General features: G+C 37.9%; 2 protein-coding genes across 4 annotated transcripts in view; both read right to left on the bottom strand.

The window, feature by feature from the left end:
- Window positions 1-16,918, bottom strand: part of ITGA1 (integrin subunit alpha 1) — a 96,155-nt gene extending 79,237 nt beyond the window's left edge. For 2 of the 3 annotated variants that reach the window (XM_035310614.1, XM_035310613.1), the window contains exon 1: window positions 16,686-16,918. In XM_035310614.1, coding sequence (XP_035166505.1) covers window positions 16,686-16,845 — 160 coding nt within the window. In that variant the 5' untranslated portion in view covers window positions 16,846-16,918. Of the gene's footprint in view, window positions 1-1,151; window positions 1,158-3,300; window positions 3,312-16,685 lie in introns of those variants that run through there. The other variant, XM_035310615.1, reaches the window with a different exon arrangement.
- On the bottom strand, window positions 6,173-11,395 carry PELO (pelota mRNA surveillance and ribosome rescue factor). The gene is made up of 2 exons (XM_035310617.1): window positions 10,392-11,395; window positions 6,173-9,436 (listed from the first exon to the last, which is right to left on the bottom strand). Exons 1-2 carry the CDS (start codon window positions 11,115-11,117, stop codon window positions 9,005-9,007), a joined length of 1,158 nt encoding a protein of 385 aa, XP_035166508.1. The 5' UTR covers window positions 11,118-11,395; the 3' UTR covers window positions 6,173-9,004.
- Window positions 16,919-25,294: the final 8,376 nt, after the last annotated feature.

Here is a 25,294-nt window from a genome sequence, read left to right as displayed (position 1 = left end):
CACATGAAGTACACCCATGATTTTAAGACAGCTGTCCAGCCCAAGCTGGTTCAGAAAAAGTATTCAGACATTAAAAGGAGCTGCACAGAGAACCCGTTATTCCTTTGAAACATCTACATCAACTTCACACAAGTACCCTACAGAGTTTATCAGTGAGGAAATTTTATTTTGTCTTGTGCATGTCACTTGTCCAGGGTAAATAGAAGTTTGCAAAGCTAAGTCAGATATCTAAGACTGACTCAGCCTTCTAAGGTCAAAAGGGGCTACAAGTGTTGGAAAAGACCTCCTAAAAAGGCAAAAAGAACCTCATGACACCATCTTCTGTCCCACAGTACTCCTAGAACTTCTGCAAAAACTTGTCACCCTATCACAGATTTATCATCAGCTTTATGTAAGTAGCATCTTAACTAGAGTTTCAGCAGCAGCAGCAGGAGTGATGATATTCAGCTTTGACCTGCAGCCCAGCTAAGAGGCTGCAACAGCAATGCTGATGCTGTGCACTTTATTATTATTATTACTGTTATTCTATGGCCTATAGCTCTTTGGATAGTGCTGCTGCATTTGTCTAAGGCCAACATTTCTAACCTGTACAGAGATAAACAGGGGATCAACTCAAAGCAGCTCACTTCAGAGTCTGGAGGAAAAGTGCTTTCTAAAGGAAACGTATTTAATGATCAATGAAGTGAGATCAATACCTGTTCATAAAAAAAAAAAAAAAAAAAAAAAAAAACTTTTTAAAAAAAAAAAAAAAAAAAAAAAAAAAAAGCTTTTTAAAAATAAATAAATCATTAGAGCGCTTGGAAGATCCCACACTGATAAAGATCGAGAGGCAATTACTCAGTAAACCCAGGTACCTAATGCAAGCATCTTAACATTGTCAGCTCATCCATAGTTTAAGAAAGAGTTCCTGCCTGCTCACTCAATCCTAACATGAGGCAGGTATTGCAATACAACCTGGTAGATGTGGCACAAATATATGTGCTGAGTCTTGGACTCAGAAACATGGCAACTCAGTTCTCCACTAAAACAACAGCAGCAAGCACTCTGCTTCTGTTCAGAGCACAGGATACAGGATTGCTGAATCAATTACTATCTGCTGCTGGCAGCTACATCATCTCTTTCAGGGTTAACAAATTCCATGTCAAAGAGACCTTTTGCTCTGATTATTCTGACTGCAAGGCAATTCCAACTTCTTATTTTCTATTAGTAGGAATTTTCTCCTCTCTGGCATGTATTTATTTCTTGCCAGTTCTTATGTCAAAATAAGAGTTTTTAAGCTAGAGAACAAAACGGTTTAAAAAGTGTTCCAGAAATAAATCTGAAAGCATTCAATTCCAAAATACTGCTGTCTAAAGCTCTAAACATTTTTCACTAACAATTCCAATAGTGCTCTCCTTGAAAAGAAAGACTATGTAAAACTTTACAAGCTTTTTGGCTAGAAGAACAAGTCTTCAAAGTTGGGAAAGGTTAGATTTACTGTTGTCAGCAATAACACTAATTTGGTTCTTTCTGAACACTCAATAGGATTTTTGTGCCATAACAGAATTAGCATGTGATCGAGCAAGTAGACTTGCATAAGACATATACAGACAGCTTGCAATTGCTTAAGCAATCAAACTTCTTTACCAAGAGGTTTGTATGCTTGACTTGCCAACTAAGTGTCTGTCCACTAATAGATTTTTAATAACTGATTCCCGACACTTAAGAGATAAAGCATAAAATCTTGCCATTTTTCTGAGTTGACTTACTATAAAAATGGTTAATAAAAGTAATAATGCTTTAGCTAATTTTTTTTAACTTGATTTTTTTATGGCTTTCTCTTATTGTTTCTTCTAAATTCATCCTCAAAACCTCTGAAAGGTTTATTTTAATCATCTTCTGTTGACCATTTTATTATAAACTGACTAATTAAAAATTCACTAGAAAGCACACAAAGTGCCTTTGTCTGTCACAAAGCAAGACATGCTACTTTTATAAAAATAGACAAAAAAGGCTATGTTCATAAGCAAGAATGAAAAGAAAACCATCTTTCACAGTTCTCAGATATATCAATGATATACATGTGACTTTTCTGTAGCCAGCCCAAAAGAAATTTTAGTGACCACTCTGTGACAGGATTAGCAATTCTCTTGAGCTCTCATTATCGTAATTTCTAGTCCCAGGCTCAAGGCTTCTCTCCCTTGGATAAAAACTTAATTACATTAGCTGGCATTGTAAAGAAGAATAAAATAGTTCAGTTGGAAAGGACTACATATATTCCAAACATCTACTACTGTTCTTTTCAGGGAAGAAGATGCCCAACACAGCATCTCATGTTTTCTGTCAAAATGTAACTTCTCATCCTTCCTCCCTGCTCTGGAACTTGGAAACACTCGCTTTTTAAGCAGATGCTCATTTTCTGCCTCTTAACACCATTTTCCTGAGGTACCAGCTTGGAGTGAGAACAGCTGCTACCCCAGGCCCAGGTTTGGCCATTCTAGCAGACAGCTGATATTCTCCCAGCAACATATTAAACAAACAAACAAACAAAACCCAAAAAGGTCTATTTAAGCTCCTCTTACCTAACCTATAGCAGTACACCAATTTCCACTTGAGAGAGGAATAAATTATATGGAATAAAATAGTTACCTTTACCAAAGGGAGTGGAAGCGGTCTTAGGGCAACTTTACAAAAAAAGATAAATAATAAACAATGCAATTCATAAATTTCTCTTACACCTAAACCAAAATGATTATACCAGTGTTAAACACTTGCAGTCACCAGTCTGAACACTACAGGTCAAAGGGAAAGGCACTTCTCTTCAGCAGAACCTGCTGCAGGTTTCAGAACTCCAGAAGCCTTTGAATGAAATGCTCATGAGCATTTGATAATCAACCATCAGGCATCCTAGATGTAGCATATTCTACCTATCTCCTCCAACTGTAAAAAAATGTTGAGGTCTGAAGATAAAGATTAAGCTTGCGTTCTCAAGTCATTGCTTCAGCTACCAAATGCAACTACAGGTAACAGTTGTTAGCTGCTTCTTTTTTTTTTAATCTTGAAGACATGACGTTGTTTGAGGATACCACATTTTTACACACACACATACAGCTGCCTACTTTCATATCTGTAGGATGTTTCATTTCCTTCTTTTGAAGTACTTTCAGTAAAGTCTTAGGACAAATGCTTTTAGCTAAGGATATGTACTGAAGCTGGATGGGGAATTATCTGCTTGTCTTCAGAAGTGAGATTTGCTCTACTGCCATCATATCCAAAATCTTTTTGAAACACTGGACCCTCTTCAGGACTATTTCCTGAAACATGAAGACTGTGGTTGCAGTGTGTTATACAGGCACAGACCTAGCTTTAAATCACTTTCCTATCCCACTCAGATAACAAACCTAAAAACTGTCTCCTATTGCCAAGAGGTTTTGCACCTGGGTCAGTGTGGAATACTTATGCAACGTGGAATAGTACTTACCAAAGATACTTACAGAAAAGGAAGCACCTTTTGCATAGTACTAACAATACATTCAAAAATGGTCTTAAGCCTCATGCATTCAGTCCTCTTTGACTCTTTAAGAACCCTAGACTTTCTTCATTATTCTAGGGATGGCTTTGATTATAAATTCCATTTTAGACCAGAGATAATACTTCTGACCCTAGTATGTACATTCCTAAAAAGGATGACTAGTTTCAACCAGCTAATATTGTCTATTGGAACAGCTATTTTGCCAGAGGATCGTAGCTTGACATTCAGTAATTATTAGAACAGTATGACAGTAATTACATGAGCTGCGAACATAGCATTTCCCAAACGCAGGGCAAGAAATTAGAGATTGATACAGCAAAATCTATCAAAAGCTGGCAGGGTTTGAAAGCTGCTTCTGCACATTGCATTTCCCAGAAGGCACTGACTTGGAAGCAAGTAATGCTCCAGTATCAGCCCCACTGTTTCTTGTACAGCCTCCAAGTAGGACAAGAGGAAGAATGATTTTCAGAAAACAGAAAAACTGTGGTTTCAGAGATCTTTTCCTCACACTCCATTTTAGACTATGACACGTTAAGACAATGTTTTTGACAGAAAAGCTATACTGCATTTCTAATACATTCAAATTCAGAAGCTTACAGAGAATATGCACTACAGTTTAGTTGTTACACTTGAGACACTTTTTGGTGTTCTGTATCATGCAGGCAGTTATCCTCAAATCAAAGTCAATGCCCTACATGAGTCAAGCATAAAAATATGTGGCAGGACTGAGCACCAAGCTTATTAAGCAATTCTTTGGGCAACTGTCACAAGAAGCTACACAGCCAATGTTTATTCTTTCCAGGGTTGAAAAAGTCCAGGCCTGACCCATGTCAGGGACTGAATTAAGAACTTTAACAAGAACCACAAGACCCAAAAGGTTAGGCATTTCCTTAGCTCTAAAGTAGCAGTATAATAAATTTGCAAAGTATTTTCCTACACAAAACCTGAACACAGCAGTCCCTAAATACAGCTTGTGGCCATTACAATAGAACCAAACACCCTTCAAAATCAACTATTTCAACTACTGTGTTTCTATTTATTTCTACCATCTGCAAAATCAAATCAAACAGAAAAATTGTAAGGCCCAACAACATTGAAAATTATAATTCAGTCACTTTATGACAACTGGTAGGAATTTAACAGGAACTGAGAAGGGAGAGAACACTACCCTGAGCTATGTAATTCCCCACATTAGTACAATTTGTGGAAGAAGAAACCGTCATCAACCTCAGCCACCTAAGTTACAAACCTCACTCTACACTTTGAAAGCTTCCTTCTAAATTAACATTTTAACTGTATCTTAAAACAACATAAACATAAAAAAATAAAAAAATCAAGTCTGAAGTTTTGCCATATTTAAAAAGAAGGGTTCTGAAGTTAATCCTTCACTTTTTTTCACATTTTTAATATACCTTGAAGGAATTCCAATTCTGAGTTATAAATGATTCCTAATTACTGAGCATCTAATTGCAGTTTCACATTTTGAAAACTGCTTTCCTAGATCATCTGTAGAGGAAATAGATTATGCACTGCACAAATATGCCTTCAACAAAACAGCACAAACCTTTTTAGAACTTGTTTCTCCTGTAAAACTAGACATCCTTTCCATGTAGAAACAGGTTTCTGTTCTTTAAAAACAGATAAGAAAATCCCAAAATAAAGTGATCAATGTGACTAAAAAATAAATTAAAAAAAATCACATGCACACAATTCCATCTTTTATTCCCGCCTTGCCTTTACAAAACTGACATTTTCTGGACGGATGAAATTAGAAATGCTCAAACACTAAATAAATCAGAGAGAGCAGCTACAATATACTTTCACAGAAAAAGACAAGCCAATGTCAGCAGCCGAGAAGTTAAACTAAGAAATTTTCAACAGGTAAATCTTTTTATATTCAGCGCTACCTAACCTTTACAAAAACAGTAGCAAATGATGAAAATTACTTAAGGCTTTTAGATCCCACGTCATATTTAACTTCAAAAACTTCACACAAGTTGCATCACAAATTCAGCTGAAGAGCTACAAGTCTGTTGTTATACAGGTCACATTTATTACCAATATTTAGCTCGAACACTGTGCGTACAATGGTGAAAACAGAACGAAGAAAGGAAATAAAGACTTCCCTAGGTCAAATACTTCTAAATGGTGTACAATTTCAGTGAAGATTTGTCTTTTATTATTTTGCTTTTTAACTAGTGGGATTATTTTGGTCTCTTTATGGTAGCAAGCTTTGTTTTGTAGCAAACTTTATCCTGTAACCTCCTCCCTTCCCTCCAAGCCTGACATAATAACTAGACATTAATGCCAAAGTGGACATAACTAACAAACTAGGGTCTACTCCAAAGTATGAGTTTGCAAGAGATGCTCTATGACCTAAATTAATGAATTTATTTGAATCTTTAAAGCTAACTACACTGCAGGGATCAGGCTCAAGCCAATTTCATTATATTTTTTAAAGCTTTCTTCCCACCAAATACAGTAACTATTTAAAAGTCTGGCACTGTATAATCATTTATTTTGAAAACAGAAAAACTGGAAGATAAACCATGCTACTAATTCACAGAATTATGTCAGAATATAATCAAAATAAAACAGATATTCTTTGAAATTACTAAACCCTTTATGGCATAAGAGAAAAATTTACATATTGTTGACTGGTTTTATTTCATGTTTATTTTCATTTTTTATTTCTAGTTCAAAAGGAAATAACATGAAAATTATTTTCCCATAGCTTTAACACTTACTCATCTGAACAGCAGGTAACATGCATCTTTTGTCTATGTTATCTATACACAGAATTTAAGGTGTTTAACAAACAAGTATTTTTTGCTGATATCAACGTTTCAGCTACTCACAATTCTTTCAATTTTAAAAGACACTAACATTCCTGGAACTATGCCAGGTCAAGCATCTGCACTACTGAATATAGTCTGCTTTCTAAACTAAGCCCTTAAGCTGTTTCCTGAAACAGGATGCAGTTGTCTACAGAATGAATGTATATTTATTTTACTATAAAATGCTTACTAAAAAAATAAAAAATCCCATCGTTCCATACTTTGGGCAACTAGTTGTATATTTCTCTCAGGGGCTTAATGCAATGACAGCAGTAGCTAAAAAAAGAAACATTCATAATTTGTAAAGTCTGTGTAAAATTCTAATTGTAAATAATTCAAAGAATCACTGTGAATATAGTTTCTTACCAGATGCTTGCTGGTACATCTTAAAAAACAAGTAAGTAGCAAAACGGTTGCCACTTTTTGTCATTGATACACTACCATAGCTCAGGCACAAGTAAAGTAATTGTGTCATTGTAACCTTTCTACAGTACACAGCAAATTCTTCACAATTTCTTTTTAAATGGAGTAACTGGATTCAATTTGGTCCAAAAAGTAGAAAAAACTTCACAGTGTAGGAACAGTATGGTTTGTCTTTTAAAGTTCATTGAGAATTAAACTTAGAATTTCCTGGTGTACTACTAATCTGACAGTAAGTAGCATTAGTGTACAATTGCAACAAATTAGCAGTAATTTAAAAAGGGAAATAATGTAAAAGATTATCTTAAAAAGAGAAGTTATTGACTATATTTAGGAATGAATGTCTATAAAACAATATAAATAATATTTATTGAAGGCTACACTCCTCTACATGCTATATGTATTCTTTACATTTAATTTTATATATAGCAAGAATCAGGTTGCTTTAAAGCTGATAGTGTATAAAATTTAAATAGGCAAATTTTTAAAAGAAAAAAAGTTGTTTTTATTTAGCAAGTCCTACCTAATGAAAGAGCCTACCTGACCATTTGAGGATGTGTGGCACTCAACATCAGTCAAGACAAAACTATAAAGCTCAAATAACATAGCTGATCTGTACAAACTGACTGTAAACAACTCTCTTAACAGGCTTGTCTTCAAGAGAAAAATCATAGTATTATTCAAGTACAGCTTTAATGCATGTGCTGTTCATGCATTCTTTAGAATACCTGTTCTGTGGGGAAGACAGAAAAAAAAGGGCTTTTAACTCAAAATGACTTCCCTATCAATGAGTTTAGGCTGGTATTTCAGTTGATACACCATAGATAATATCAAATTCACAGAGCTGGCACACATCAGCATTAAGAGAGCACCATTAATTTTTTTTGGTAAAATTATTTTGTGCAAACTGTTTTTACTCAATTGTTACTGCAGTGTAAAAATCAAAACATCAACCCACAGAACTTCAGTGTTTTCCTAAATGTTTTTTTCCAGTCTCTCCTGTTCCATTATCCTCTACCACATTTTAATAAGAAATGCTTATTTACACCCACAACCTGCATCACCACACATTAGCTTAAATTGAACAAACAATTCCCTAGGTTCATTCTCACATATTCATACATGTCAGAATCTGAAAAGAGCTTATACTTCCTCAGCATAAGACTTTTTTTGTCCCGCAAAGAAGTAAAACTTACTGTGGCTCTCAGCACTTTCAACAGATCAAATAAATAATTTGATAAGTAATTTTGATTTTTAGAGTTGTCACTGTCTTAAGCCAACTTCTATTCGTAAATTTGTAATCTTTACTTCTATATTATAAATGTTTTTAAATGGGCAACAGGTAGACCAATAACATATTATGAAATTATTTATAGTAGTAGTTGTCAAAAGATTCCTAATGGAAACTAGGGACCTGATTTTGTGAGCCTTAATCATATATTCACGTGGCTTCACAGAACTGGATACTTAACCTCCATGCCAATTCATATGCCATGAACATAGCCATTGATAGCATACATCCCTTGTCAATCCTCAGGACAATTTCTCAAGATAAGAGCATTCAAAGAGATAACTGAAATGGACACACTGAGCTTCACAGTCTGCCGTGCATCTACTACCACATTAAGGAAGAAATTGTTAGTTTGAATGGTCTGTTTTCTAGAAGATTGCTTCAAATATTTCACCGAAAAATTAACCAGTTGAATTCATACACTTTAAGAAACACCTAACAGATATGAAGAAGGGTAAAGAGTAGTGGGGATGACACTAAAATGTGGCAAGTGAATTCCTAAGAAAACCAACTATAGTTATGCTAAGTCTTGGATTAAGAAGTTTGTATTCATAATACTGCTTTCAAGCATTTGAACAGAAATAAAGACAGTCTGACATAATTTTCTCCAAGTTTATTATCTTTTCATACACATTGCAAAACATTAAGCTTCCAGTCTGCCTTCACATGCAGAATGACCAGCTTCTGGAACACAGATCAGTTTCTTGTACTGCTGGAGGCCCGCAGTTTAACTTGCAAAACAGCTCCAATCCACAGCATACCCATAACCATTACCATAGAACAGTTATCCATTAGTGCAGTGAGCAGAGGTATGTATTATAACAAATACTATCAAAATTTAAATTAGATGTCATGGTATGTTTGCACGCATGATTTCAGAAAGGAGAGCCTTTAACGTCATTTCAACGTGACTCAGAAATAAACTGTGGAATAAAGTCACTGTTATCAATCCTCTTCAGAGCTTGATTCATCTTCCTGGTCAGAGAGCTCAGCAACAGGAAATCGCAGGATGGCTGCCACCCCTGTTAGCTGGCCAAGCTGCTCGCCAGACACATGAAGGCTGGAGAAAATGCGCACTGTACCCATGTTGTCCCGTACACTATCTACCAATTTAACATACCGGGCACGTGTAGCCACATCCTGGTGCCGGAAAAGCTCATCACTGATCAGCAAGGTATCAATGGCCATGGCTTCATTGGCCTTCTCTACATGCTTTAAACCATAAAAAGCCCTGTCAGGCTCATGCTGCAGCATTTTATAGAAGTCATCTAAGGCTTTGACTTCACCCGCTGCCTTAGTGTCAGAGAGACGGCTAGTTACAGCTGGGTCACAAAGGGCCTCCTTCAGTGCGTACTTATGTCCTGACGATGAGTGCACCTAGAGAAAACAAAGTCAAAGTTTGTATTACTTAATGAAACACACAATTTTCTTGATTAACCAGTCACAAACAGCTTCCACCACACATATTTATCTTACTAAAAATTGGTTTGGCTCTTCCTTGAAACCTACCTGACTCTTTTCTTACAAGAGCTTCTCTCCTGCAAACCAAAGCTCAACACAAATGCCACAATTTATACTGTAAGTGTAGGAAAGCCTCTTCATTTTAATGCATTCAAGAAGAAACCCTCTTAAGATTCTTCAATCTTGCAAAAGCATCAAGTCTTGCATAACTACGTATTTCTATGGTTGTAAAACTGTGTAAAGTACATTAAAACTTTTCACAGATCATCATCATTTTTCTATAAATGCAAAAGGCTACTTCTTTGTAGATTTTCAGACTCCTATGTTTTGTGATGATTAAACACATAACCCCCATTTCACGTCTGCTCTAAATTCAGTGGAAGGTTAAAAAAAGCAACTAACCAATGAGGGATGAAAAGATTATGCAGACTATAATATTATCTATTTATTACAAAACTAACAGCAACATTAACTAACCTACACCCTATCCAGATACTTCTTTTCCTCTTTAAAAAGCTATAGAAAGCTGTTATTAAACATGATGTTACACATTATGGCAGACTAACACAGTTAAACTGCTTTTCAACTTGCATTTCATCTTTAACTGAACATTAAATATTTATTGGTAGCTTAAAAAAATATTTTTTCTACTTCACTTTAAGGAATCCTAGGAAAGATACATCCATATTTCTTGGATAACTCCATTTGGGAATTTGGGAAGCATGAGAATAATTTCCTTAGAATGTTCTAACAAAGTTATTTTTTTCTATTAAGTTAGTTATTTCACCATCATCCCTCTAATTCTCTTCTGTTACCACATACAGCTCTTAAACCACTTTGTAGGTATTTGAGAAACAATAAAGCTCCTTACCTGCAGGAACTTGGACCTGTTCTCCAGCAGAAGCTTGTTGTCAGTCTTGACCGCCTGCTGGAACATATAATCACAAAATTGTTCCCGCACGAAGCCTGGGCTGGCCACTAGTACACACTTCACCACCTCAAAGTTGATGTGCCTCTGAATGGCCTGCACCACCTGTTCGTAAAACCTCTCCAGAGCCCGGTCGTGCTGACTGCAGTTCCCTTTCCGCTTGCGGGGTATGTTCACCTCCACCTTTGCACGGGTGAGGGTCATGCTGGGTGTAACAAGGCAGACGTGCGCCAGTCCCTCCTGCATGACGACGGCCGCCACATCCGCGCTCCAGGCCGGGTCACAGGCCTGCTCAATGCGCTCCAGCACCACACTGTCCCACTGCTTCTTTGCCAGTGTGAACTGTCGGTTGGGCTCCAGCTCGATGGTGTGGTAGGCCCCCATCTTTACATACTCGTTCTCCTGGATGTTGGTGCCCTTGACCCGCAGCTGGCAGGCCTGCGAGTCAAAGTCGATGGCCTCTACGCAGAGGGTGAGGGTGGTGCGGATCCGATTGCTGCCTACGCTGCCTGTGGCCGACTCGGTCTGCACCTTGCGGATGGTGGAGGCCCGCAGGCTGTCACCCACCTGCAGTAGGTTGTAGGTGTGCCACATGTCCTCGGGCTCCTCGGGGATCAGCGTCACCTGCCCCGCGTTGTCCTTCTCCAGGTCCTTCCTCACCAGCTTCATCCTGACGGCGCCAACGCGACACCGGGCTTCCCTTCAGCGCCGGCGGACAGACGGGCTGGCGCCGGGACCTGCGGGCTCCCGGGCAGCTGGAGGCGCACTGCGGGTGGCTGGAGGCCTTCCCCAGGCGGCCGGATGCTCGCACCGGGTCCCTGGAAGCTTACCCCGGCGAGACCGGTGCCCCAAACCCCGGCCCCTCGCCTCACCTCAACCCGTACGCATGCGCAGCGCGAACCCCGCGTACGAGCGCCTGCGCCGGCTCTGTCCTAAATGGCGCCGGCAGGAAGCGCATGCGCACCGCCACCCCCCTGCCAGTAATGCCCGGAGAAAATGGCGCATGCGCGCAGGAGTGGCCACCGGGGAGCAGACATGGGGGTGCTGCCGGGGGAGAACGGCCCTTCCCAGCGCTGAGGGGCGGGCCGGGGTCGACCTCTGCCGCCTCTCGCTGGACGCGTCGTGCCCCGCTGGTCCTTTCCCCCTTTAGATCTTCACAGAAAACGATTCAAGCGCCCTTATCCCGCTGCATCGCGCTTAGGAGGCTGCAAAACCACAATAACAGCAACAACGAAGTCGTTGTGGCAGTGTGGGGTGCGGGAGGTCGTGGGTACAGATGAGGGAGGTGAGGAAAGCACAGCTAAATAGATAGCCGGTTTCCTCGCTGTGGTAAGTGAATGCCATGGTACTTAAAAAAGCCACTTTTAAAAAAGTCACAGAGAACAGGCAGTGTTGTCACCTGTTGACGCATAAAAGGCTGGGGAGACAGCATTTACACAGTACTGAATCAGTCCAAAGCAACACCAGAACACAAACTTGTTTGGGCATTGCTCTTAAAAGCTTCAGCTTTGAGGTTTGGGTTAAGCTTATGCTATCTTTCCACACATTCTAGCCTTCAGTTGCACTTGAACATGTGCACAAAAACTTGAGCTGCTTTCTGAAGCTTCTGGTGGTTTCAGTCAGAGTAAGAGAGTCTGAGAGAAGCGTCAGAGGTGGCATGCTTCATATGAAATCTGATGTTAACACGTAAGTAATACGCAATGGAAACCCCTGTAAACTATCAAGATAATGTGGATTAGTTCAATGATCCTTGCACAGAAAAGGGGCCTGACAACCAGGCAACTCAATGTGCAGCACAGACAAATTTAACAAACCACAACTAAAAAGTGATAATACCATTATGTGAATTCTGCTTCTTAATTTGAAATTGTGTGTGGTACTGAACACTGCTTTAGAAAGCATGGTGCAAATTTAGAAAGCATTATGGAAAAATAACGGAAAAGAGAAGAATGCTTGTGTGGATAAGGATTGGGAAGAATGCCTGCATGAATAAAGATTGAGAAGAATGAAAACATCTGACAAAGTAGACGAATATGCCATGATAAACGATTCCGGGCAATTGGAACAGATAAAGTAAGTTTTGAAACATACATGGTCAGTCATAACTGGAGAAGCAAAAGATCATCCTCTTAGATATGAGAAGGTGGCAAATATGAATTTATTAACAGGAAGTTTTTTTGTTTTTTTTTTTAAGAAAAAATTTGAAAGGCTTTGGACTTTCGATTTAATGAGATACAAGACTAAAGTGAGCAAAAAATCATCCCTTATCTCCCATTATGATGTAATTTATGTAAATAACATAAATTTCTCTCAAGTATCTAGCGCTGACCACTGGCTGAAACAGGACACTGAACTCAGATTTGGCCCAGTAACATGCATTCAGTGTTTCTAATCTTGATACTGATGTAAAAACAATTTTATCAGATATTACATAAGAGAATTTATTTGTGAGACCTCAGACTTTCTTCCTGTGAGTACACATGCTTAACTCTGTTAGCATGAATAGTTTCACAGAAGGAAACTGGACCACCCAAGGGAATGTAACACAAGCACACACATAATTATTTGTTTAATTTGGGCTTGTGCGTACTCATAATTTTGTATTACCATTTTGTGGCTTAGGTAGAAAGTGCATTTAGTTTTCCCCTAGGAGTTCCTTTTACTTGTCTATGTAGATACTGCATAGGTGCATTTAGGGTGAGTTTTCTTGTCTACCTTCGTGATTATAAAATTGTGGTGGTAGACCTTATGCCGTTCTTCAAATGTAATTAGCTACAGTGCGTATTAGCCTTCCACATTAGTATTTTTCTTCTTTTAATGTTGTTTATGAACTTTTCTCCGGTTGTTGGTTCCAGTCTAATTTTAATAAGCAGCCTCACATCCTTGCAGATGCTATGTATTTCACTTAAAGATTGGAAGTTGGCATCCAGTACTAATAGAAAATAAGTATTTAGCTCATTCAGGCAGGTGACTTGCTGCTAAGCATAAACACAGTTGCTGCATTAAAAAAACAAACAAGCCAACATTCAAAAATTCAAGGATTGCCACTCTACATGTTAAATTGTTGTTGTAGAGACATTTTGAGATTCACTTAAGTCCTTTCTCAAACAAATAATGATGAGACTTTATACAGTTATGAACAAAACCAATATCCACAAATATTTAGACTTAAATATTATTCACAATTAGCAAAAACATTGTCACCTTTAAAGGAAAACATCTACTAGATGATTGTGCTTTGCCTACTCTGGTAAATTAAGTGGGTATTGTTACTTGTTTGAATGACAGACAATGAGCAGTACAAAAATGACATCTCAAAAAATTTAAGAATCATATAACTATGTTTGTAAGTTCATACTAATTTTGTTAATGTCAAAGAGAGATGTGAACTTGACCTTGGTAGAGTCAAAACAAGTGAGTATTTGTAATTTTGACATAAAAGTCTTAAATGACATTGTATGTTCCAGTCTCGGTAAAAGACTTAAGACTAGGCGAAGAATCTAAGAATTCACGCAATTTATGACTTAAAAATGAGATGCTAATAATTGCAGGAATTTATCACACATTTTCAGAACTTTCAGAGCATGGTACAGGACAAGAATGGCGATACCAGGTATTCACAGAGGTTTTAGAGCTGTGCTGTTTTTTTTTTTTTTTTTTTTTTGTAAGGTTGTTGTTTTGAAAAACATGAGACAATCCCACATCTTCAAGTCTTAATCGGCTGCTTTATGAAGAAGGGTTGATTTTTAGATAAGGAGAGGTGATGTTTTTAGCAACTGGAACCTTCCCCTTCCCCCCACTCCTTCTGTTATAGCTGTAATCTAAGCTGCAAACACATTAGAGTCCTAGATAAGAAAAACTGGGAAAGAATCTGAAATGGCGGGAACTCTCCTGAGAGATTTTGGTTGTTATCTCTCTGCAAGAGCAGAGAGATAAAGGTAGAGAGCAAATCTATGTTTTCATTCTTTCCTCTCACTCTATGTTTATACAGGTTCTGGACAGAGACAGCTTCCTTTTCTACAAGGAAGAATAAATCATGTTATGATTTATTGCTCTTTTCTATAATAAAGATGAGTACTTACTTAATACAAATGACATGATCATCACCAACAAGGAGAGAAAGAATTCCAGGAAGGAGCAAGCTAAGCATAAAACTATAGTTCAAGAAGTGTTAAAAGGTAATGGAGCCCCTCTGGCTAGATTTCTTCCTTCCTCTTCTTCTGAGTAGGACTGGAAGAAGCTGCACCAGATCCCTCATCAAACCACTTACACTGAGGCCAAAGGTGAAAAAAAACAGGGTTGAAAAAAAGCTTTAAACATCCTTGACCGTGTTTACCCAACTTCATCAAGACTTCGAGTGAAGGTGAATGGGTAGTTTTTTAAAGTAGTCTGTTCTAGTGATTCGTTACGTGATGAGTAAGAAAGTTCTTTTGAACATTCCTTACATCTTTTGTCCAGTGAATTACCTTGATTTTCTCTTATCCTTCATTGGACATCCATTAAATGCTTTTTATTGGACTTTCTATATGGGATATGTTGGTTTATAGAGCACGTACTCTCATAAAACAGAACACTGACATTTGGAAAATTGTTCTCAGGTAATAGTAAAAATGTATATTTGAAACACTCAACAGTTTGCCCATCTCCTAAGCAAGGCTAATTTCTTCAGTCTTTCTTTATCGCTTTCATTTCCTCAACTCCTATCAGGCTTGTTGCTTCTTTGTGCACTCTTGCCTGTTTGTTTGCATTTGTCTCAGACTTCCTTTACCTCTGGATTCTCAGAAGCCTCACCAATACCAAGCTGAATTTAAAAAATAAGTATATACAAACATACACCTCTACACACTTCCTTTATTCTAGTTTGGTTTTGACTGCTACTGCATGTATTTGATTTCTTTTTTCCTAAGAAAGAGAAGCATGTAATTAATTTGTATTTATTTTTATTCCACTGTAATTCTAACTCTACTTGTCCATATTTTTATGATATTGGCTGGTTTATATATGTCTTTCTCTTATTTGAGACACTTTGAATCCTGTTCCTGATATCTGTAGTGCCTCCTCTTATTTTTAAGTGTATTCTCTTTCACACCAACTTTTTTTTTTTTTTTTTTTTTCTCATATATTTATGTAAGTAAGCTTCTGACAGATTTGGACAGGACGAACCCGAGATGTGTTCTTGACACATTTTTTTTTCTTTATGGTAAGTTATCTGTTGGTATTACCAGTGACTGCTTTGAAAGCCTGAAAAAGAACTTGTGGCACACCAAATCGTTGCCACTTTACAGAGCCCACCCTCTGTAAAGGAACACAAACAAAAACATATTTTGGAGAATACTGTAATAAGAGCAATAAAAACACCTATGAACAAGGGCTAGATAGGACACACTGAATACTACATTCAGATTTTCATATGCTTATGCTGTGCTTGCACAATAAGCAAAGTGAAGAGGAAAAAAAAAAAAAGTCTTGCCTTTTCCCCACTTGCTGTTGCCTGCATTCTAATGATTCTTATGAAATTGATTTCTTCCTCTATAGTGACTCAGGTTCACTGTCTGCTGTTTGCTAGCTCAAGAGCTGCTGGGGAAGCTCAGTGTCAAAGTTTGCAAATATGTGAATCCCAGCTTTGCCTTAACCTCTTTCCCACTCTTTGGATTACCCTGGTTTCAGATCCAAGGCGTTACTACACAGACTTGACGTGGGCGGCGGAATGGTACTTGCCCGATTTGTTTTATTAAAAAAGAAAATAAACTCCTAGCAATAAATTAAACCCTAAAAGGCAGTATTACATATTTTAACTCCGGATGAACTCGTGTTTCAGAAGTTAGCCGGGTAGTTAACTGTTTCCTTACTTCCCCTTTTACTACTCAGAACATCTCAAATTCGGAGGAAGTGCTCCCCTAATTAAAAAAGAGTTGCAAGGTACACCTCTTTTCCTCACGCCAGCGCGAGTTACGGAACTTATCACCCATTCATCCTCCTCTAGCAGTACAACCCCCACCACCCCGCGAGGTTAGGACTGTTTATAGGGATAGAAGCTGCCGGACAAACACACCGAAGAGCTCCCCCACGATCCTACAGGACAGCTGTAGGGCAGGGGGATGCCGGAGGACTGGGGAGGGGGGGACACGCGGTCCCCGGGGCCGCCAGTCCCCGGAAGTTTCACTCCCCTGCCGGAGGGGGTAGAACCGCTTTCGGGACCTGGCTTCTCCAAGGGGGAGCCGGGGGTGCTTTCCTCACCTGTCAGCATCCAGCAGGAGGCGGCCATGCCTGGAGCCGGGGGCCGGGAGCCCGGGACCGGGGCGGCAGGAGCGGTCCGGCCGCCGGTGGTGCCTGCGGGGCGAGTGGAGGAAGCCGGGCGCTTTGCGCCTCCCGCCCGCCTCGCAGCCGAGTCAGGCATTTCCTGTTTGTTATTCGGTCTTTACGTTTTTTCTTCGCATCAAGAGGAATTTCGCCTCTCCTCCCCCCACGCGCACCGCCTTCCTCCCACCCACCCACCCCACAAGACCTCCGAGCCTTGGAAACCCCCCGCATGGAGCTCGCCCTGTGCTAAGATGTACAAATAAAGCCAAACCTGTCCCCCTCTAAGCCTCCGGCTACCGTCTCCGGAGAGCGGAGCAGACCTTAAAGGGGCATCTGCCCGCTCGTAATTAATCGGTAGGTTTCTCCCGCCGGCCAGCCCCCCTCCCGGTAGGGCAGGAGAGAGCTGGGCGTGCTCCGTTCCCCTTCTCAGCAGGAGAAAAACATCGTTGAGTTAGGGGTTGTGTTTGGCTAGCCAAGTTTAATTTATCTTACATCACCTCTTAAAAATGCACTCTACGGTTGGTAGTTTGCTTGTAGGAGGAAGCCAGCCACCCTCTCCCCATTCTCTGAGGCTGTGGAGGTGCAGTAACCAACCCTTCAGGCAGAGAACGATTTTTCCAAGTCTTCCCGTCTCCCCTGCACGTTGGAGAGGAAATACCGGACAACAGCCTTTGCCCTCGTCTACCGAACACGCTTGCATGGAATCTTCCCCCTACATGCCCCCTGCATGACTTCACTAATAAATCGCAAAGGTAATAATCAGCCAGGTTCCAGCCTGTGGGCAGGGGTTTTCAGAGTTCATTAAACACTTAGTAAAAGACCATTTTGCAGGACTTTATTTATTATTATTATTATTATTTTGTATTTACCAAAGTGATGCTCAGGTGAAGCGACATACACCTTCAGTAGTCTGAGTTCCCATCTTGAGACCTGCTAAAAAATCATTTTGTTGCTCACAGAACAGGAGGAGCTAAAGTCCTTTGATCAAAATAAATAAATAAATAAATAAATAAATAACACCTCTAAGGATTTGGGGATCTTGGTGCTACTAGAAATAACACTTGTTTTCTTTGAATTGGAGCAAAGAATGTGGTGAATAAGTGGAAGCTTGTGGAATTTTTTTTAAGTTCCTCTGTGGCTAATAAACTACAGCTGTTAATCATCACTACAGCAGTTAAAGACATCTTCCAACTTCTCTCTTATATTTTATAAGAACACATTGAGTGTACTTTTACTTGTAGGTCTGTGGAAAGGCAGATTTTATAAAAGAGTGCACAATTTCAAAGCTAGGTTTAAGAGCAAAGGTCATCTTTCAACAATAATTTATGCATATGCTTGCCTTTATACATTATAAAATACATTTCATTGCCACAGTGGGACTACTCAGAGTTGATGAAATTAAGCACTTGTGTAAGTTTTGATGAATGGGGGTCTTAGCTCTGTTTTTCTCAATTTAAGAGACTAGACACGTTTTTCCAGTTGGAAGTTTTATGCATAAAATTGAAGGAAACCAAAGTGGCATTAAAAAAATAAATAAGAAAAATGTGTAACCTCATGTTTTTCCAAGTGAGTGGTATTATTTCTGTGGATTTTACTGCAGTTTCAAAAAAGGCAATAACTTCCTGTATTGGTATTTTGGAAACAAATCTGTATTCCCATTGTATCGCTATTCTTCTACGAGTATAATGGAGATGAGCTTGCTTTCAAATCACCATGAAGGGTTTCTATATGTGATGTACTTAAACACTCCAGAGGACAAAACAGGGAGAGTAAGAACTTAGACACAGATTAAAATAACCATTTAAAACATGTCTGAACTAACTATACATAATATTTGGTACATATGTGAGGAATGTACCTCATGGTGGAGAGTCTGACTTCTTGACATTAAAAACAGATGTTCCTGATATAAAGTTATTCCTTTTTTCTTTTAGCTTTCTTATTATTATTATTTGGTGGAATTGTCACAGTCTCCTACACATCTTGCATTAGGCAATGTCAAAAAGCAAGACACTAGAAACGATGAACTGCAGGACTGAGCTAGCATTGCCTACTAACTTGTACACTTTCAAAGAAGTAAATTACATTAGAGAATGGAATATTATTTTGGAATACCTAACTGATTAAGAAAAAAGCCCAAACTCCTATTGTTTGTAGAATTTCTGCTGTGTCTTTTCACAGTATTTTTTTTTCTTTGGGTGCATTCATTAAGGCAACTGTTTGGAACGTATAGCTAGATACTCTTCTTGAGTTAAAAGTTTATACATTAGTAATAATGAATACATTTATATTAAGAAGCAACCCCCAGGCAAGGTGTACTTGGGCCCAGAAGTAATTAAGATATTGGGTAATTTCAGTATCTGCACAACAAATATTAGTTTGAGTGGATCACATTAGTATAGAAAATAATTACAGTAATGATGGATAAGACAAAAACTACAAATTAATTTAAAGAATACCTTTATTTTGCACATTTTTATGACTTTCTGAAGTGCCACAGAATGCTGAGGAAGGATTTTTTTTTTTCTAGTGCTATCAAGTATGATCTGTCTTTTAACTACTCCTTTCAATCCAGTTTCAGCAAAGTATTTCAGAAAATGTATAATTAAGTACATTAGTAGTTCAATGGAATCTGATAGAAGTATTTGTGGTTAAATATTAATTTAAAGACTGAAGAACTGGAGTCTGAAAATACAGGAAAAAAAAATCAGAAAGACGCACTTCTACCTTCATGGGGGTGTTATCTGCACAATAATAATAGATAAATAAATAAATAAAACAGTGGAAATGCATTATGTCTCAAAGGTGAGGAATAACGAACAGGAACCAAAGCTTTAAAAATAGTCTCAAATGTAGATGTTCTTCTATATAATGTGGCTGTGGTGTACATAGAACTAATTTTCCATGAAATTTCTCTTCCATCCTTATAGAGGATATGAACAATTTTTCATTTCCTGTAGCACAAGAGAGCAATGAGCAATGACTTTGACATCAAATAGCCAAAAGCATGCTTTAACTTACTTCCATTAAAGGAATAGTATGTTAGCATCAATAATTCTAAGAGAGACATAACGTGTTTCTGCGATGTTCACTGTTGCTATTACACTATATTATGTGCTACTTTGAAAATGGTACAGAGCTTGTTGGTATAGCTTCTAAGTGAAGATTTACCATTGAAAAGTCTTATCATCATTTTTGACAGTTTACATTGTGCTGGAAATTAGTGATATTTACATTTTTTTCTTATGCTTGCTTATTTGCAGTCTCCAAAATGTCTTTCACCTTGATTATCCTGTTGTTCATTTTCATAGTCTCCATTTTTTCCTATCTGATTCTAAGACCATGTTAGAATTCACTTGGCAGAACTTGTGGAGCTGTAGTCTTATTTTTATTATGTCTGAGATACTCAAGGGCTCCTTATTCAAGTACCAGAACTAAGATCTTGCAGGATCTGGTATAGTTCCAGCAATACTCTATGCATAAATCTTTTCATGTTTTACAGCTCAGCTTTTAGCCGATACTTGATATTCTTGGAGAATGCCCATGTTTCTGCTCCATCTGTATTAACCAGTGGTACAAATGTGCCAAAAATCCTTTTTACTGTGCAAAGAGGTATTCATAAAATTTTTGTTTTGCAGCTTGTGCTAGTTTAATTAATGTTGTTAGGGAGCATTATGGAAAATGCCCTTTGTGTGCTGTGTTAATTTATTCTCTACAATCTTTTTATGTCTTCTTAGTTTGTCTTTCTTGTATATTCCAACAATCATAGAGCATTCCTAAAACAAATTAATATACGATCTGTATTATTTGCAAAATAAAATAATCTGATTTTCCTCCTTAACAGTTTTAAAGTGTCTCACAACCTTGGTCGTGCTGCTTTTCTTTTCTGCATTTTCTCAGGGCACATTTTTTTTCAATATTCATTCTAAGTTCATGGAGCTTATCTTGATCAAAACTGTCTGTATCACAACAACACAACCATCTCAACTTCTCTGTAACTTTTTATTCATTCGACTTCTTTGCACATGTGATGTGCAAATGATGAAAATAATTTGTTTTCATGAATGGTCTTGTTAAAGTAACACGAATGGTTATATCCTTGACTGTGTTTGTTCTCATTCCCATTTCCTACCCTTTTCAGAGGCTCATGGCCTTTTCTGAAGGCTTAGCATCTTAGAACAGGAAGGGATGAATTTATATGGCATCACTTACTATTATAAATCTCCCACCAACCTCTTTATTTTATGATTGTCATTTTATACTCATGTAAAAGGACCCTTATATTAAAATAGTATTTATGATTTTTACAGAGAATACCTCTTCATAATTTTCTGCGCCATTTCAATTTCTTTCACATCAGCTTCTTGCAAAGAAAATACTTTATTTAAATCCTAATTCACAGTTTTCTCTTGCAACATGATTTTAAATTTCCGCTTTCTTAATTACTTATTTATTATGCCAAAAATCTGCAAGCTCTGTTATAAATGACCAGGCTTTAAGATGAATATATGTTTCTTCAAAGCTACAAATAAGGCTAGAAACACACAAGACTGTTTAACTCGTTCAACTGGATGAGTTAAAAATCATGATACTTTCTCTTACCTGGTTATTTCAGCCTTTTTTTTTTTTTTTTTTTTTGCTGACACATTTTTCTGCAGCACTGAAGCCATTGGAGATACGACATTGAGTCTGCAGGGAATAGAACTGGTAATTTCATATGGGGGAGGTGAAAGAAATAAATTCATGTTTTATTGTACAAAATCAAGGTGTTGAACTAGACACTACAGTATGTTTTAAAGTTTATTTTGCTAAAGGTACTTGTAACTTACCAGCTAATATATTTGAAATGAGGCCACAGTTTAGAGACAAATGATCCATTGATTCTTATTATCTTGGGCATTCTGCACTCCACTTTTATATCTTCTTATATAGCTTCTTAATCATTAGTGTCTTTTTTTTTAAGTGCAGTTTATGGTATGTTGCATAATCATTATAATTCATTCTTCTGATAGAGTCCAATTATGAAACTTCATAAAAAAATAATGTACTAACTGTGAGGGTGCTGCAGAGGGAGACTATCTGGTAGATGATAATTTCTCAAAAAATTAATCTGTCTAAAGATTTTTATGCTGTATTGCATTGCATTTGTTGCATTCATAGCTGGGCTATATAATAGTTACTTATTATTGTATGGTTGCAGAAAAAAAGCTGTATGTGACTGCAGTATCCTTGTTGGAAAGTCTCAGGTTTATTCTATTTTATTTCTTTCTACTGCAATAGAGTTAGAAACTTTAACTCTTCCCCTTTTCCCTGATGCATACACACAATCCTCTTCAATTTCTTTTATTTTGTTCAGCTAGGTGAAAACCAACATTTAAATACAGAACACTTACCAGGATTTCCTTTCATCTTTATGATCAGGAAATAAAAAATAGATTTGCTTTTACAGAAACGTGAGCCTGATCATGATGCTAATATATGTTTAATGGTGTAGTAACCCTGTGATGTTTTTATCTTGATGGTTAAGTCACTCTGGTAAGACACAATCCTAGGTTACATACAGAAGCCTATACTGGGCTTTATTAACCAACTTCGATTTTCCGGAAGGAAGATAATGTCAAGAACATGGGATGTCAAGTCTGAAATCCCACTTCTTTTTGAAGCCTAGGTATTTTAATGCATGACACTGACAAATAAGCATCTCTAGCTACCTCCAGGCCAGAGTCTGGCACTTTCTTGTGAGTTATATAGAAACAGTGGACTGCTGACAGAGGAGGTAATACATATAGTTTTCTTAGCAGACTAATAAGGCAGCCAGCCTCTTCAAATTCAGAATTATAAATTGGTGTTCCATTTCAGGTAGAAAGACTTTTAAAACTGTACCTCCAGTCTCCCAGAATTACATCATAACCAGCAGGCTTTTGCCTAGTTGGCTGCAGGATTCTGTTGAAGCTAATGCTTTTACTGAATAGCTAGCTATGTCTTCTTCAGGCCAGCAAGAGGTAGCAGAAGCGTAGAATAGTTCAGTTGCAAGAGTCCTTTAGAGATCATGTAGAGCTCTGTAACTCTGGAAGGTACCACAGTAGGCCTAGGTACCACAGGCTGAGTTACATAGCTTTTTAAGTCATGGGATGTGCTCTCCTTAAGTGTATATGGTACATATATGCAGATATATATGCCCTGTAAGATGAGTAAAATCCAGACATTCCAGGACATTGTGCTTTTGTTCTGATGGTCCAGATCTACTCAGTCAGTGTAAGTTAATTCACCCACACAGGAGTGTCCAGAGCATCATGTAGAATGCATATGGTCCTAAGAGAAGGAACCAGAGTTGAGGACTTTCTTATCACTACAAAAACAACTTAGAAACATCTTGCCAAAGAACTCAAAACTTGAACATTTTCCTTGGGGTGCAAGATGAGGTTGTGAATCTGTGAAAGGAAGGGAATTCATGTTTCCCAATGAATGCTATAAACTTTAGCTTGTTACAGAAAAAGTGGATGCAGTCTCTTCTTTCAGCCATCCCTTCAAAGAAGTGGTGGAAACTGCATAGTTTGAGGAGACTTATTATGTAATTTTGTGCTAAGCATACTCTGTGTGTGTCAATAGGAACTGACTCCTTAGGAAAACTGAGGAGAAGAGTGTGTGATCTGGAGGTCTGATCCAGATACCAAATTTCTTTGGAAGTATAGTTCTAGCCATGAAAAGACAAAATCCTAAATGTTGGGAGAACCTTACAGACTTAAACAGGTTAGTGCTCAGTCAGAGTAGGTATCTACAGGTTCATGCAAGAGTTAAAAGAAGAACCTTTAGATCAATATTTACAATATTTTAATCACATAGTAGCAATCTTTCCTGATACAAAAGTAAGCAGCTGTATTCAATTTCTGTGAAATGATAATTGGGTGTAGCAAATATAACTTCAGCACTTCCTAGGAATTGTTTAATGTATATGGTCATAATGGAAATTCTGTTTTGACAAGAAGTGTTTGTTATCAGCAGCTTTTTGTTAGTCTCAAAACTCATATTCTATAACAAAGTTCCTCATACTGCATTATTCTCCTTTCGAATTTATCCAGGAGCTGGACACAGGAGTTGGACTCAATGGTCCTTGTGGGTCCATTCCAACATGGGATATTCTCTGATTCTGTGATTGCAAGCAACAGAACAATAAATTAGTAGAAGTTATACTATTTATCTATAATCATTACGCCATTTGTTTGGTGTCTTAAAATATTTTCCATTTGTTGTAATCAGAAGAAAAAAAAAAGGTTGGAGATACCTCCTTTAGCTGGCAGGAAATTGTAACAGGTTTTAGAGACTAGTACTTGAAATTCAAAGGGCAAGGAGAAAGCTCTCTCTTGAAATTTTCAAAACTGATGGTTACCAATGTCATAAAGCAGGAACTCTGTGGAAAGATGTGCATTGTTCTGTTGTAGTATAATGTTGACTCAGATGTTAGAGCATTAATAGAAGCATCTCCAGAGTGATCTGTGTTTTGTATATAGGTGGAAGATAAAAGAGTTATTTTCTGTACATTTGTCAGGCCTAAAGACAGTTTCTCTTCATCTTCAAGATAATCCCCAGTGTAACAAGCATGGACAAATTAGTTTCTCCAGACTATGTCATATGCTTTCTATTTAAAGTAATTGTGTTACCTTCATCAAAGATGGTTTATTAAAATATAGCTGAGTCCAAAGCTTGAGTGACCACAATAGGGTTGTTAAAATAGCTAAAATAACTGCCAGAGGCAGAATTAATTTTATTAATAACAGTGTGTTTATTGGTGAGTCAGTGGATATGAGTGTTATGCCTGGATTAATTTGTGCTTACTGTCTATGGAAATCTTGTTTCACTAGGGGGGCCGGGCTCAAAGCCAAGACCTTGGTTCAGGTCAGCACTCTTTGTAGAGGCTTTAAAGCTAGCTCAGCAATCCAAATAACTCCCTGTGGAGCAATTCAGGAGAACATTGCTCCCCACACTCTGCATCCAAACTAATTTTTTTTACCTTGGCCAGAGCAGGTTGCAGCTTCTTGATTAACTCGATCTGGCACCATTGTCAAATACCTGTGCACCTAACATACATTTCTCTGCCTGGGATCTTCAACTCTTTTAGAAGGCTTCCAGGCTCTAACATAAGGTCTTGTGTCTCCAGGACAGAGTTTGTGACTGCTAGAAGAAAATAATTTGTTTTCGTGAATGGTCTTGTTAAAGTAACACAAATGGTTATACCCTTGACCATATTTGTTCTCATTCCCATTTCCTATCCTTTTCAGAGGGTCATGGCCTTTTCTGAAACTATTTTATGCAGCCAGCAAGGAATACATATATCACAGACGTCAAAATTGTATTTCTTCTATGAAACTCTTGCCACAGTTTACATCTAAATAATTATGACATCCATCTATGGCTGATTGAAACTAGCTCAGATCCAGAAGTAAAATACTTTTGGTAGTTTTTTGCTGAGATTACGAACTGTCTTGCAAAGATAGAGATTGTGATGCATATATATATATATATATATATATAGAATGTTCTTTTTTAAG

The sequence above is a fragment of the Oxyura jamaicensis genome, chromosome Z (assembly GCF_011077185.1).
Source record: "Oxyura jamaicensis isolate SHBP4307 breed ruddy duck chromosome Z, BPBGC_Ojam_1.0, whole genome shotgun sequence".
Classification (NCBI taxonomy): domain Eukaryota; kingdom Metazoa; phylum Chordata; class Aves; order Anseriformes; family Anatidae; genus Oxyura; species Oxyura jamaicensis.
This window is presented reverse-complemented; position numbering and strand designations above follow the sequence as displayed.

What these genes read in the sequence shown, in the direction of transcription:
- PELO (XM_035310617.1), bottom strand. Translation starts at nt 11,117, where the DNA reads ATGAAGCTGGTGAGGAAGGACCTGGAGAAGGACAACGCGGGGCAGGTG. An exon ending in ACAGGTCCAAGTTCCTGCAG is followed by an intron (nt 9,437 to 10,391) that starts GTAAGGAGCTTT and finishes TGTTTTCTCTAG; the next exon opens with GTGCACTCATCGTCAGGACA.